Here is a 12,717-nt window from a genome sequence, read left to right on the forward strand (position 1 = left end):
GTGGGGCAGGACACCCGGCAGGGCTGCTGGGAACGCTCTCTTCTTTTTGTGGAGGGTTCTGGGCTTTCCCTCCCCCTAAGTGACCCTCACAAAGAGCGTATGAGGTGACAATTGCTCTTTTCTTCTCCACTTCAATTGCCAAGAGATTAAAAGGGGAAGTCACGCATATCTACCCTATTCACCCTCCAGAAACTGGCTGTTCCCGCCATCTCTGGCCTGCTGGTTCATCCATGCATTCAGTCAGCTGTCTAGCTGGTGAGCAAACAAGAGTTGAGCGTGCTCTGTGTTCCTGACTGTGCTGGAGCCTAGAGAGAGACGAATCTCAGGCCCCATTTCTGAGAGCTCTGTCTGCTGGTGAAGGCTGGGGGCAGATAGGCACACAAATACCCTTAGCACACAATGTCAGAATGCTGAAGCTAGGCCCAATGGCAGAGACTTGACAAAGGCTTAGCACAGAGGGGAAGTTTGGCATCTTAGAGCCCGTTTCATACATTTGTCTACCCTCTCCCTCTGGGTCATTGTCACCACGGACAACATATATATCACTGTGAGATGGAATGAGCCGGAACACAAACACCCATGTGTAAGGCTTTATTGAGGGTCAGGAGGAAAGAGAGCAAGAAAGAGCGCATGTTGCTGGAGAGGGATTTTCATACTGGTTAAAGAGGGCGGGGTTGAGAGTAGTGGAGGTAGGTGATAGGTTGACTAGGGATGCCCTGCAGGTAGAGAGAGGAAGTTCCAGTAGGTAGGAAGAGAGGTTCCAGGAAGGAGAGCTAAAGCTAAAGCGTGGCAAGCAGCCATTTTATTATGCATGTGGATGAGAGATTCTATCAGTCACATGTCCACATTCTTCGGGATGTGCACACTACAGTGGAAACGTCAGGAGCTGGGATAGAAACATCATGGCAGAAACATTTTGGCTGTTCCCTGAGTCCTTGGTCAAATTTGTCCCAGACGGGTGTAGGATTGTCCCAGGGCATCTGGCCACCTCAGTGGATTTTTCCATGGCTGAGAGGGTACCAAGCCCCTCCCTCTCTCACTTCCAGATGGGCAGCAGGTCCTGACCCATTGCTCTTGCCAGCTGGGGCACCCCACAAGTGGCTCAGTGCCCCTGCCTATACCTCTGAAGCTTCCTATCCCCATTCTGTTGACTTTCAGAAATACACCTGCCTTTTCTGAGCCTCGGTGCCCAGCTCCTCAGCCTCAGCATAACTGACAGTGGAACTGCAGACTTCCTTGTAGAGGGACTGTCTTATGTACTATAGAATGATTAGTGGCATCTTGGCCTCTTCCCAGTAAATGCCAGTAGTACCTCCTTCCCCAGCTAGGACAACGGAAACTGTCTCCAGACGCAGGCACGTGTCTCCCACAGAGCAAATAGCTCTAGGTGAGAACCTCTGCCCTTCACAGGAGGGGAGCTCAGCCATTTCAGAGCACGGAGGAGCTCCCTCTAGATGCTCGTGGCTCCGATGCCAGAGGAAATTTGGAAGCCCAGCGAGGAGTTGGCTCTGCCAACTTAGGGAATCCACATGGAGCCAGGATGGGAGGCAGTGGAGAATTGAGAACGTCTGGGCCTGGGCCTGCCCTCCCAAGTCCACCATCTGCTGGGGGAGGCTGTTATAACTGATCCTTGGAGAGAAGCTTGGGGTAGGGGGCCATCACAAGGGCTCTGGAGGGTGTGATAAAACTAGCAGCACTTCATTCAGCCCATGTTTTCTGAGAGCCACTTATATCCTGAGCACCAACTAAGACGTGTCCCGGGCATCCAGAATGGTGACCCTGGGTCAGTCACTTCTCCTGGGGTCTGGTTTCTTCACATCCTTACTGGGGACTCAGGGATATCTGAAGGGAGACCGGCCGAGTGCTTGAGCTCTGTGAGCCCTCTGTCTCAGAGTGAACATCAGGTGGTCACAGCGTCCTTAGGAAACATAACACCGGGTGTCTTGGTTTCCTCACCAAAAGTCACCGGTCAGGAGTCTGAAGTAAGGACGCTGGCTTCTGGGGAAGACAGCCTCTCTATTTTATAACTCAGAGTTGACTCTGTGGGACACACCAAACCCTGACAGGGCCTTGTTCACATAACAAATAAAACAGTTTCCAAAAGGGCCATATACACAGGTATGAGGGAATCCATAACACGGGGTGAGGGGCTAGTACATGGAGGAGAACACTCCGGGGTGACATTTGAGCAGGGAACTGAAGGAGATAGCAGCGCTAAGGCTCTGAGGCAGGAATATGCTGGTGTGAGGAGCAGCCAAGAGGCCCAGAGGGGCCTAGTGAATGAATGATGAGGGGCAGGAGTTGGAGGGGTGGCCAGACCATATATGTACAGACAACACGTATGACAATGTAGGTCTCAGTGGTGGTCGCCGAATGTAGGCGCTCTAAGAAAGATGAAGACACAGTGCACAATCCCCTCCCACCCTGACAGACAGGCCAGGGAGCAAAGCCACCTTCTCAGCTTCCTACAGGCACTCCCATGAGCAGATGGTGGGGCTGCTGGGAAGCAGGGAGGGCAGGCTCCACATTAATCCCACGGATGGCTTATAAAGAGCTCTGGCCCCCACACACCAATTCGTGCTTCTCCATGAGAAAATGTATTGTTTGGAAGTAGATCAAGATGTGGCCTCCCAGAACGCTGCCCTTTTGAAGAACAGCTTGTCTTTAAAGGGAAGAAAAAAAAAGTCAAATAGAATGTTCATCTTTTGTAAAGTTTAAAAAAAAGAGAAGGACCCAGCCTCCACGGCTGAGAATCGATATTAATTTCATGGGCTTATGGGCGGTGGGATAAAGCCAGCTCTGGCAGCCTGTCCCTGTCCGATTGGATTTTATCCTCATGAACCATGAAAAGAAAAGCACATAAAGGATCAAGGGGTCTGCCCAGTTTCAGCCGTCTGGGCCAGAGCTCAGCCCCTTCTCTGTTCTCCATCCCAGCCTGCAGCATGCCAAAGGCAGGTCGGGATGATGGGAGGTGGTCTCTGCAGTCCCCAAGACAGCTAACCACAGGACACTCCGGGTAGGTGAAGTGAAGAGGGATTATAGGGCACCTAGAGTGGGTTACCCAGAGTGTTCAAGAGCAAAGATGTTAGTTTGAGGACGAAGATGTGTCTGTCCAAAGCCATGGTACTTGCAATTGCCGCAGATGCATGAATGAATAAGGAAGACCATGGAAGAATTGATGCACTTGAGTTATGGTGTTGGAGAAGAATATTTAAAGTACCATGGACTGCCAGAAGAACAAACAAATCTGTGTTGGCAGAAGTATATTCAGAAGGTTCCTTGGAAGCCAGGATGGCCAGACTTCATCTCTCATACTTCAGACATGTTATCAGGAGGGACCCGTCCCTGAAGAAGGACATCATACTTGTAAAGTGGAGGGTCAGTGAAAACGAGGAAGAAACCCAAAAGATGGATTGGCACAGTGGCTGCAACGATAGGCTCAAACATAACGGTAAGAAGATGGTGCAGAACTCAGCAGTGTTTCCTTCTGTTGTGCACAGGGTCACTGTGAGTAGGAACTGACTGCCTGGCAGCTGACAACAGAGTAGGGGCAGTAGACGAGTCAGCTTTCTGGGGCCACTCAGGGGGCCTGATGCTCTGTTGCTGTATCTGGTTTTATGCCTGGACCTCTGGGTGTGGCTCCATCAAGGCAGGGCCCCTTTCCTTCTGCTCGCCTCTGAATAGTGTCCCCTGCTCCCACTAACCTTGGCATCTTTTGCCCTTGCACCCCTTCTGTGCAATCCATCCTGAGACTGACTGGGTTTTCTTTCTGAACCTCGACACTTCTACTCCAACTTCCTGGCCCAGGCCACATGCTGCCTCTGCATCCGCTCTGGTTTCCCCCACTTTTACCTTCGCTGCAGCCACTCTGAGCATCTCACCCCACAAATGGGCCAGCTTCACTTGTCCAGACTCTGCATGCCATTCCCCTGCTGAAAACAAGCTCTTTTTGCCTTTACCAGGGGCAAATCCTACCTTTCCTTCAGTTCTCTGCTTACAAGGACCACCTGCCTTCTCCTCTCCCTGCCCCACCACCCACACCTGATCCATGCCCCGCACATAGTAGATGCTTAGAGTGGAATGAATGAAGAGCTGAAGGAAAGTGCCCAGGCACTGAAGTGGGGAGACCACTGCAATTGGTGTGGGGACACTGGGCTGGTAGGCGTGAGCTTCCCTGGCCCAGCCTCCAGCTTTCTGTGATGAATCTTCCCACGTATCTGCTTCTTCCTCTTGAACAGGGTAAAACGGAGTCCAGGAGTGCCCGAGTCCTGCCCAGCTTATCCAGCCGAAGGCTCAGTGTGGACTGTGCTCTTCTCATCCTGCAGGCCCCCAGCTTTAAAGATACTGTTGACCAACACCAAAGTGCCCCGCAGCACAAAGGCACTTGTTGCTGGTGTCAGGAACAGGCTGATCAAGGTACTCTTTGTTCAACCCCTGGGCAGTCGTCACATTTGGACTGAAGGGGGAGGGTGGGCAGGTGTGTTGGCAGAGAGCAAGGTGCTGTCTGTGCCACACTTCAGCCAGATGGGATTCCTGAGAGGAAGATGAACTAGCTAGTTAGATGCCTGGTCTTGCAGGATTTCACCTCTTGTTGGCAGAGCAGCCAGGTTGGACAAAGACCAGGCAGGAAGGAGAGGCAAGTTCCTCAGAGGGTGGATATAGTGTATGGAGACACTTCCAAATTGCTGGGCACGTGTCTTGCATTGCCTTGGGCAGGCCTCACAGACCCTTCTTCCCTCCAGTTCCCCGAGATCGTGGCCCCCCTGCTCACTTCGATAGATGCCATTGCCCTGGAGTGCGAGCGCGTGCTGAGAGAGATGGCTGCTGACCCCACCCCGGAGCAGTACCTTGTGCTGGAAGTAAGAGCCCTGTGCTAAATCAGGGTCCGGGCCATGGCTCAGAGCCCCTGACTTGGGCCGGCAGTCGTATGTGCACACATGTGAGCCAGTGTGAGCAAGCGTGTCTTACCTGTAAACCTCTTCCCAGGCAGTTGTTAGTTTATCAGGGACTTGCATGGGTTTGTGCCTTGGGTGGTTGTGGGTCATGTTACTAAAGCATGCTGGGCCAGGTGGGAGGACGGGGACATTGCTGACATAGAGCCCTCCCTCCATCAACATTGATTTCTTACCTGGCTTCCTCTTCCCTGCTATTATTACTCACAACATTTGCTTATCCATTCTGCAAATATTTACCAACTGCCTGCTTTGGGTCAGATATGTTCTGAGATTGTTCCAGCACCACTTGTCCAATTTCAGCCGAGAGAAGGAGACATCTGACTGTGGCTTTGACTAGAGTGTGAATCCATGCTCCCACCCCTGCTAGCCTCTCGGTGTGTCCTAAGAGTTCAGTCCAGTCCTATGGGGGGCATAGGCTGTGTGGCCGTCATGGCTGGAGCTGCAGAAAGGCTGCCCTTCCCAGTTTACCCCAGTTCTCACTATTCCCTAAGCTTTCCCCCACAGTCTGCTACCAGCATCACCTGCTGCCCCCACCTCTCCCCGCATTCCCTGGAGGCATTAAGCCTGCAGCCCAGGTAATGAATGCAAACTATTTCTATACCAGTCCATTCACACAGGATTTCCTCATAGCAACCCCCATGTGAAGCAAGTATGCGTCCCCCATCTTGCAGATGGAAAGCCAGAGCCCTCAAGAAAGTGGTTTTCTCTTGTTTGTGCCAGCTTGTAAGTGGCAGATCCAGAGGTCAAACTGCCTGACATTTTTATTTCTTCCTTCAGCGACAGTTCAGTGAGCACCTGCTAAGGGCCAGGCCCAGGGCTGCCATTGAATACCTGTACTTTTGCTCTCTTCTCCCAGCCGTCTGCCTCTATCCCCTAGCCTTTTTCCTTTCTGGCTCTCAATTCCTTTTCATAGAAAGGAGGGAACACAGTCCCCCTGAGTCAGAAATTAATAATGATAGAGTACTGTCGAAAATATACCCTGTTGAGCCCCCGGAGAATGCCGCAGAACAGCACGTTGATTATATATTGTGTATATTTTTGGCTGTGGCAGCCGCTGAAATGTGCAACTCGACTCCCGGACAGCTTCACGCTCAAACCAGCGAGCTGTTCCCCTGTGTCACAACCTGTCATCCGATTCTTGACAGATTTTGGATCAGACTGTGACAGGTGTCTGGAACCTGCACTGGCAGCGTGACACCTGGCACTCAGGCGCAGAGCAAGGCCCCCCGAGAGGTTTTCACTCCCGTCCAGCCCACGGGGCTGGTGAACAGCTATCGGGCCATCATGCCTGTCTGCTCCTTTGTTAAAAGTGCTGGGGTGTGTAAGGCAGGGTGGTGGGGGAGGGCTGACCAACTCACCAGGTGGGTGTTGGCGGAGACATCTGGGTGACTGGCAGGTGAGCTGCATGCTGTTTAACTGCACTCTGTAGACCTACTCCTGCCCCTCCTCCTAAATGGGTGGGAACTAGAATGCTGAGAGTGCTCAGAGGCTTGTGGAAAGGCACCTCACTGGCTGGGTGATCTTAATTCACCCTCCTCTGTGAGCCTCAGTTTCTCCTTGTTAAAATGGGATGAACCCCTGTTTGTAAAGCAATACCAGGCATTATAGGAAAAACTGGCCCTATTTTGACTTCATGGCAGTGAAGTAGATACCTGTTTTACGAGAGGAGAAACCAGGGTTTGAAGAGAAGGACCTTGGCCAAAGACACCAGACCAAGAAGTGGTAGAGCTGTGATGTAAACCCAAGTCTGCTTGGCCACAGATCTACATTCTTGCCTTCCCGGTGGCCAGGACCGAGGCTGGGCTTATTTTTGTAGCCCCAACAGCTAGCTTAGTGCCTGGCACATCTTTGGCAGTTGGCAAACACTAAGTGGAGTAAATGATATGTTACTAGAAGGTGCTAGTTTTATTATTTAATTAACCTGCCTCTTACGTGATCCTTGGGAGAACAGGAATTTTCTTATGCATATCCTAGAAAACTAGAACAAACATTGCACGGCTTCTCCTACTCAGGAGCTTGCTGGGATTACAGTTCCATTCTTAGTGTGAATATCAGTCCAGTCCCAAAGCAGACGTAGCAGGGCAGGTTATTTGAGAAATTTTTTCTCTAGCAAATGAAAGAAACGTACCTTAACCAAGTTTTAATAGAAAGACCATTTGTGTGTTCATCCCTGGGAAGACCAGGGCTTAGTGGCTTCGGGCATAGCTGGATCCAGGGACTGAAAGTATGTGCTTGGGAATTATTCTCTTCTTCCCTGTCATCTCCAGCCATGTGGCTGAGAGGATGACTCTGGAAGCATACCTCAGTTTGAGCAGTTCTAGGGGAAAGGGGCAGAGCAAGCCCTAGGAGGGTCCTGATTGGCCCAGCTTGAGCCACATACCTCTTCTTAACAATCAGCATGGCTTTTGTGGCCTGGAATTAGTGTGCATCACCATGGTGGAGGGTGAGCCCCGCTCCATCCAAGTCCCCTGGGAGCCCTGCAGCATAGAGGTGTTCTTTCATCATTGGAGTGGGATAGCAGTCACAACTGCTCCCTGTTCCAACCCAGTGGCTGTCCAGGCTGTGGGCTGGTGGGAGGACCCAGGACTTCAGCCTCAGGCAGTCCCTGTGGGAACTGAACTTTCTCCTCCAGGAGCTCATGGACATGAACCAGCATCATCTGAACGCCCTCGGGGTCGGCCATGCCTCGCTGGACCAGCTGTGCCAGGTGACCATGGCCCATGGACTGCATAGCAAGCTCACTGGCGCCGGTGGCGGGGGCTGTGGCATCACACTTCTCAAGCCAGGTAACTGGGGATGGGCATGAGAGAGGAAAGAGACTTGTCAGTAAGTGTCCGCTCTGTGTGGCCTTAGACAAATGAGTGTGGTGCGGTGGTTACAATGATCAGCTGCTAATCGGTAGGTCGGTAGTTTGAACCCATCAGCCTCCCCTTGGAAGAAACACGGCATGCTGCTTCTATGAAGATTTACAGCCTGAGGAACTCAGTGAAGTCCTTCTGCTCTATCCTATAGGGTCACTGGGAGTTAGAGTCACTGCCACAACAGTGGGTTTGGCTTTGGTCTGTGGGCCTTTGTTTCCCCATCAGTCAAATAAGAATAATAGCAACTAGTTTGCAAGGAGAACATTTTAGTTAGCCTGTTGCAGGACTGTCCTGGTGGGTGGTCGAGGCTGGGTTTGGGTAGACACTCTGCCCACCTCCTTGCCTGAGAGCCACCTGGCCACCTGAGAAGTAAGTGCGCCAGCCATCCCCATCACTCACATTGACCACATTACTGACATTCCTGGGATAGGGCAGGACTTGGCTACAAAACAACCGTCTTGTGGTTTCTTTCCCACTGGTCTCTGGGGAAAGAACACGACAGTTATAGGCTCACAGGACCCGGGGAGGCAGGGGCTTTTGGTTGTGTTTCACCACCCAACCCCCACATCTGTCCTCAAGACGTCCTCAATAAATAGGCCTGGCTGCTTGTTCACATCTTGCTGTTTGTCCACTCCTGTTTGCTTTCCTTTCTCTGCTCTCTCCCCTTCTTTCTCCCCAACTTTTCTATTTTCCCATCCTTCCTCTCCCCTTTACTTTGCCCTGAATACCATCTTAGCCCCAAAGGCATCCCTGATTCACAGTGGGGACTCCCAACCTCTGGAGGTGGCTACATCCTAACTTCTGGTGGACTCCTGGTCCCTAGTTGAGGGTTGATGATGTGGAGTTTACATCTCTGGAGTATGTGACATGCCAAGCCTTTCACTGTCTAGTCTCATAAAGGTTTCACAGGAACCCTGGAGAGGTAGGTAATCGGTGTTGGTCCCATTCCCAGATGAGGAGACTGAGGGTCAGAGAGGCTACACGGTCAGTAAATAGGACAAGTCTGAGAGACTCTAGAGCCAGTGTTTCTTTCCCCCTGAATTGTGATACATACTCATATTGTTGTTTAGTGCCGTCAAGTTGGTTCCAACTCATAGCAACCCTGTATAAGGTTTCCAAGGAGCGGCTGGTGGGTTTGAACTACCAACCTTATAGTTAGCAGTCCAGTGCTTATCCTAGAGTGCCGCACTAGGACTCCGCGTATCTTATAGATATACCAGTATCTGCCATCTCTGCGTTCCTCACATGCATAATTCGTTGGCCTTCATAGTGTTCACCTTACTGTGAAGCCAACACCATTGTTATGACTGCTGTGAAGTGCTGTTGAGGCGGTTCCGACTCATAGTGACCTCCAGATTGTCCATCACCCTTAACAGATGCTCATGCAGCTTCCCATCTACCTCCTGCCTGCCCACCCTGATAATCGCCAGTGAATCTTGGTCTCTGTACACTTGTCCATTCTCCATTGGAATCGTCATGTAGTTCTCTTCTTGTCACTGACTTATTTCACTAAGCATGATGTTTTCAACATTCATCTGCCTAGTAGCACAGTGTCTCTGCTTTGTTCTTTTTTTCTGGCTGAGTAATATTCCATTGTATGCATGTACCATGTTTGGTTTATCCATCCTCTGTTAAGAGGAGCTGTTCCTGCCTTTCGGCAATTGTGAATAGTGCCACAATGAGCACAGTGTCCAAGTCTCTATTTATGTCCCTGTTTCCAGTTCTTTTGTGGAATTGCTGCATCGTAGCCCAGGTGTGGTGCTATAAGATAAGCACTGGACTACAAACTGAAAGGTTGGCAGTTCAGGCCCACCAGCCACTCCCTAGGAGAGACACTTTCTGCTCCCGCAAAGATTTACAGCCTCTTAAACCTTATGGTTACGAATCAGGCTGCGAACCTTAAGGTCAGCGGTTCAAAACTACCAGCCGCTCCGCGGGAGAAAAATGAGGCTTTCTACTCCTGTAAAGATTTACACCCTCGGAAACCCTGTACAGGGTCGCTATGGGTCGGAACCGACTCGACGGCACTTAACAACAACAACAAACCTTATACTATGGGGTCGTGGTGTGGCGTGTGGGTTAATGCGCCAGACTGCAAAGCCCTTTGAACTGTGAGGTTGGCAGTTCAAGCTCACCAGCTGCTCCTTGGAAACCCTATACACGGTTGCTATGGATTAGAAGTGACTCAATGGCACTTCACAATAACAACAAACCCTATACAGGGTCATCAACTTAGTGGCAGTGAGTGTAGAGTTTGTTGTTGTTGTTGAGTGCCATTGAAGCGGTTCCTACTCACCCGCTACCCTGTATAGGATTTCCAAGGCTATAAATCTTTATGGGAGCAGAAATCCTCAGCTTTCTCCCATGTAGTGGCTGGTGGGCTCCAACTGCCGACCTTGGGGTTTGCAGCCCAGCTATGGTAATTCTATGTTCAGCTTTTTGAGGAACAGCCCCGTAGTTTCCCCAGTGGCTCACCATGTTAGGATACAATGCACGAGGTTCCTGCTTCTCCACTTCCCTGAATGGGCATCTGTTGTTTTCCATTGTTAAAAAATCATAGCCATCCTCGTGGGCCCAAAGTCTGTGCTTTTAACAGCCCATCCTGGTGTTTCTAGGGGGACTGCAGGGCGCCCAGTCCAGTGTGCGGAGAGGCCGAAGATGGCCTCTCTGAACAGCCCTGCACTGTGGGTGGGGTGGGAATCATAGCTGGGAAGAGCCTGGCAGGAGGAAGAGCTGCTTTAGGGCCTTTTCCTTGTGTGGGGCTGAGTGTTCTCCAAGGTAGCTGACACTGTCGGTGGTGACTTGCTGCTTTCCCTCCCCCAGATGTGAAGCAACCAGTGGTGGAGGCCACCAAACAGGACCTGACCGGTTGTGGGTTTGACAGCTGGGAAACCAGCATCGGTGCACCCGGCGTCTCTGTCCACTCAGCCACCTCCCTGGATGCACCTGTCCAGCAAGCCCTGGATGGCCTCTGAGGACAGCCCCAACAGGAAGCTGCTCCTTGGGTCCTGGGTGCTGGGGTTGGCCTTTTGGCCAGTGGGCACCACTGCGGCTGTGCGTCTCCAGCCCCAGTGGTGGGGCCCCAGAGCCTGCAGTGGACTGTCTGCTGGGGAGATTCTGTCCACACCCTACTTGTCCTGGGCTGGAATCCTCAGATGCTTTGTTACCTCTTGGGAGTGCCCATAGGCCCCTCTGCTCTGGGCCTCTGCCTTTACCTTCAAGGTCCCTGGTCCACTTGGCTAGAAGCTTGGATGCAGGGTGTCTGGTTACTACTCTGCCCCGCCCCACTACTGTCTCCTGGGGCCCAGGCACCTCCCACTTCCACCTTGAAGCCCCCTGAGTGGCAGAGTGACCCTTGCCCCACCGTCCTCCCAGCGCACTTCAGTCCGTTCCAGTCACAGCGGCCTTGTCCCCCGTGCCCCGCCTTCGGGCCTTCCCTTTTCACCAGCTGGACCTCGGCTCCTTCAGGGGGTGTCTGGTGGTGATCTCTGTCCTCTGGGGGTTCCATCCACATCAGGTGCTCAGACACCAATGTTAGTGGAAAGCAGGACAGAGCTGCAGCCTCTGCCAGGGTGTACCTGAGCAATTTGCAGAAAAGACGGAGAGGGGAATGAAAAGCTCTGAATCCTCGGTGTGTCCAGGAAGACGGCTGTGTACTGGCGACTCAGAGCAACCACACACTTCGCCTCTTCGCCTCACACTCCCTCTCTCTTCGGAGCTCTTCAGGAGTTGAAGGAAATAAAGGGGTTCCCATCACTTGGCTCTGTGTTTGGAGGTGGCATAGTTTTTCACAGGTGACTCCTGCTAACAGGGCTTAGATACACCCTCATGGTGTCTGGTTCCCTCCTTCCTAGTGTGGCTCCCTACAGCCCCAGTATCCATCCATTCACTTCTGTAAGCCAACGGCACAAAAGCCTGCCATAGCTCGTGGGACACTGCTTTCTAAAATGTGTTGGGTGTAGAAATCAGGCTTAGTGAGGTGAAGTGCCGTAGCTTGTGAGACACTGCTTTCTGAAGTGGGTTGGGTGCAGAAAACAGGCTTAGTGAGGTGAAGTGCTGTGTAGCTCGTGGGACACTCCTTTCTAAAATAGGTTGGGTGCAGAAAACAGGCTTAGTGAGGTGAAGTCCCCAGCACCTACCTGGCCCCATTGGAACTTCATCTTACCACTACCCGTGGCTCTTTCAGAAATGACAGACCCCATCAGAAGATCCTCTTAGCTAGCCCATTGCCATAAAGAACCTCCTGGAAGGCCACCAATTCAGGCTTGAGCAGGGATTTCAGGATTTCAAATAGCCTCTGTGCACTTCTGCCCTGGACCACTAGGGGGCAGTTATCACTTTGCCCAGCCTCTTCTCCGGGAGGGTGGCATGGAGTGGGACTGAAGTGCCCCCACCCAGCTCTGCCCCCCATGCCTTGCCTCTCTCAGCTCTGCCTCAGATCACTGCCAGGAACATGATAGAGCGGATCTAGCTAGGTTCCAGCATCGCAGAGAGGGGTCCCAGACACTACAAAGCACAAATAATGCATAAAACAATCATCTTAATATGTGCTGAACACTTCTCATGTACCAAGCACTGTACTTACATATCTCTTTGAATTACTACCCTGACATGGGAAGACAATTGCTAGACTTATCCCCATTTTATAGATCAGGAAACTGAGACTTGGAGAGGCTGAGTGACTTGTCCAAGGCCACACAGCTGATGAGACAGACTCCAGAGCCAGCCTCCATCCTCTACATACTACTGCATGTCACCGCTCCATGCATGTTTGTTGCTAATACTATTATTTCACCTTCCTGGCTCCGGCTCATTGTTTGCTATGGATTCAGATGTTCTTGGTCAGGGGTGGGTCTTTGGCCTCAGTGTTTGTCTAAAACGGACTCAAAGATTGTAATGAG

The 12,717-nt window shown here is 51.7% G+C and overlaps 1 protein-coding gene across 1 annotated transcript in view; it reads left to right on the forward strand.

Annotated features, from left to right (window-relative positions):
- MVK (mevalonate kinase) overlaps window positions 1-10,791 on the forward strand; it is a 28,460-nt gene extending 17,669 nt beyond the window's left edge. Inside the window, exons 7-10 of the mRNA XM_006870439.1 lie at window positions 4,326-4,416; window positions 4,743-4,859; window positions 7,588-7,741; window positions 10,640-10,791. Coding sequence (XP_006870501.1) covers window positions 4,326-4,416; window positions 4,743-4,859; window positions 7,588-7,741; window positions 10,640-10,791 — 514 coding nt within the window. The remainder of the gene's footprint in view (window positions 1-4,325; window positions 4,417-4,742; window positions 4,860-7,587; window positions 7,742-10,639) is intronic.
- Window positions 10,792-12,717: the final 1,926 nt, after the last annotated feature.

Source organism: Chrysochloris asiatica, unplaced genomic scaffold (genome assembly GCF_000296735.1).
Source record: "Chrysochloris asiatica unplaced genomic scaffold, ChrAsi1.0 scaffold00142, whole genome shotgun sequence".
NCBI classification, from domain to species: domain Eukaryota; kingdom Metazoa; phylum Chordata; class Mammalia; order Afrosoricida; family Chrysochloridae; genus Chrysochloris; species Chrysochloris asiatica.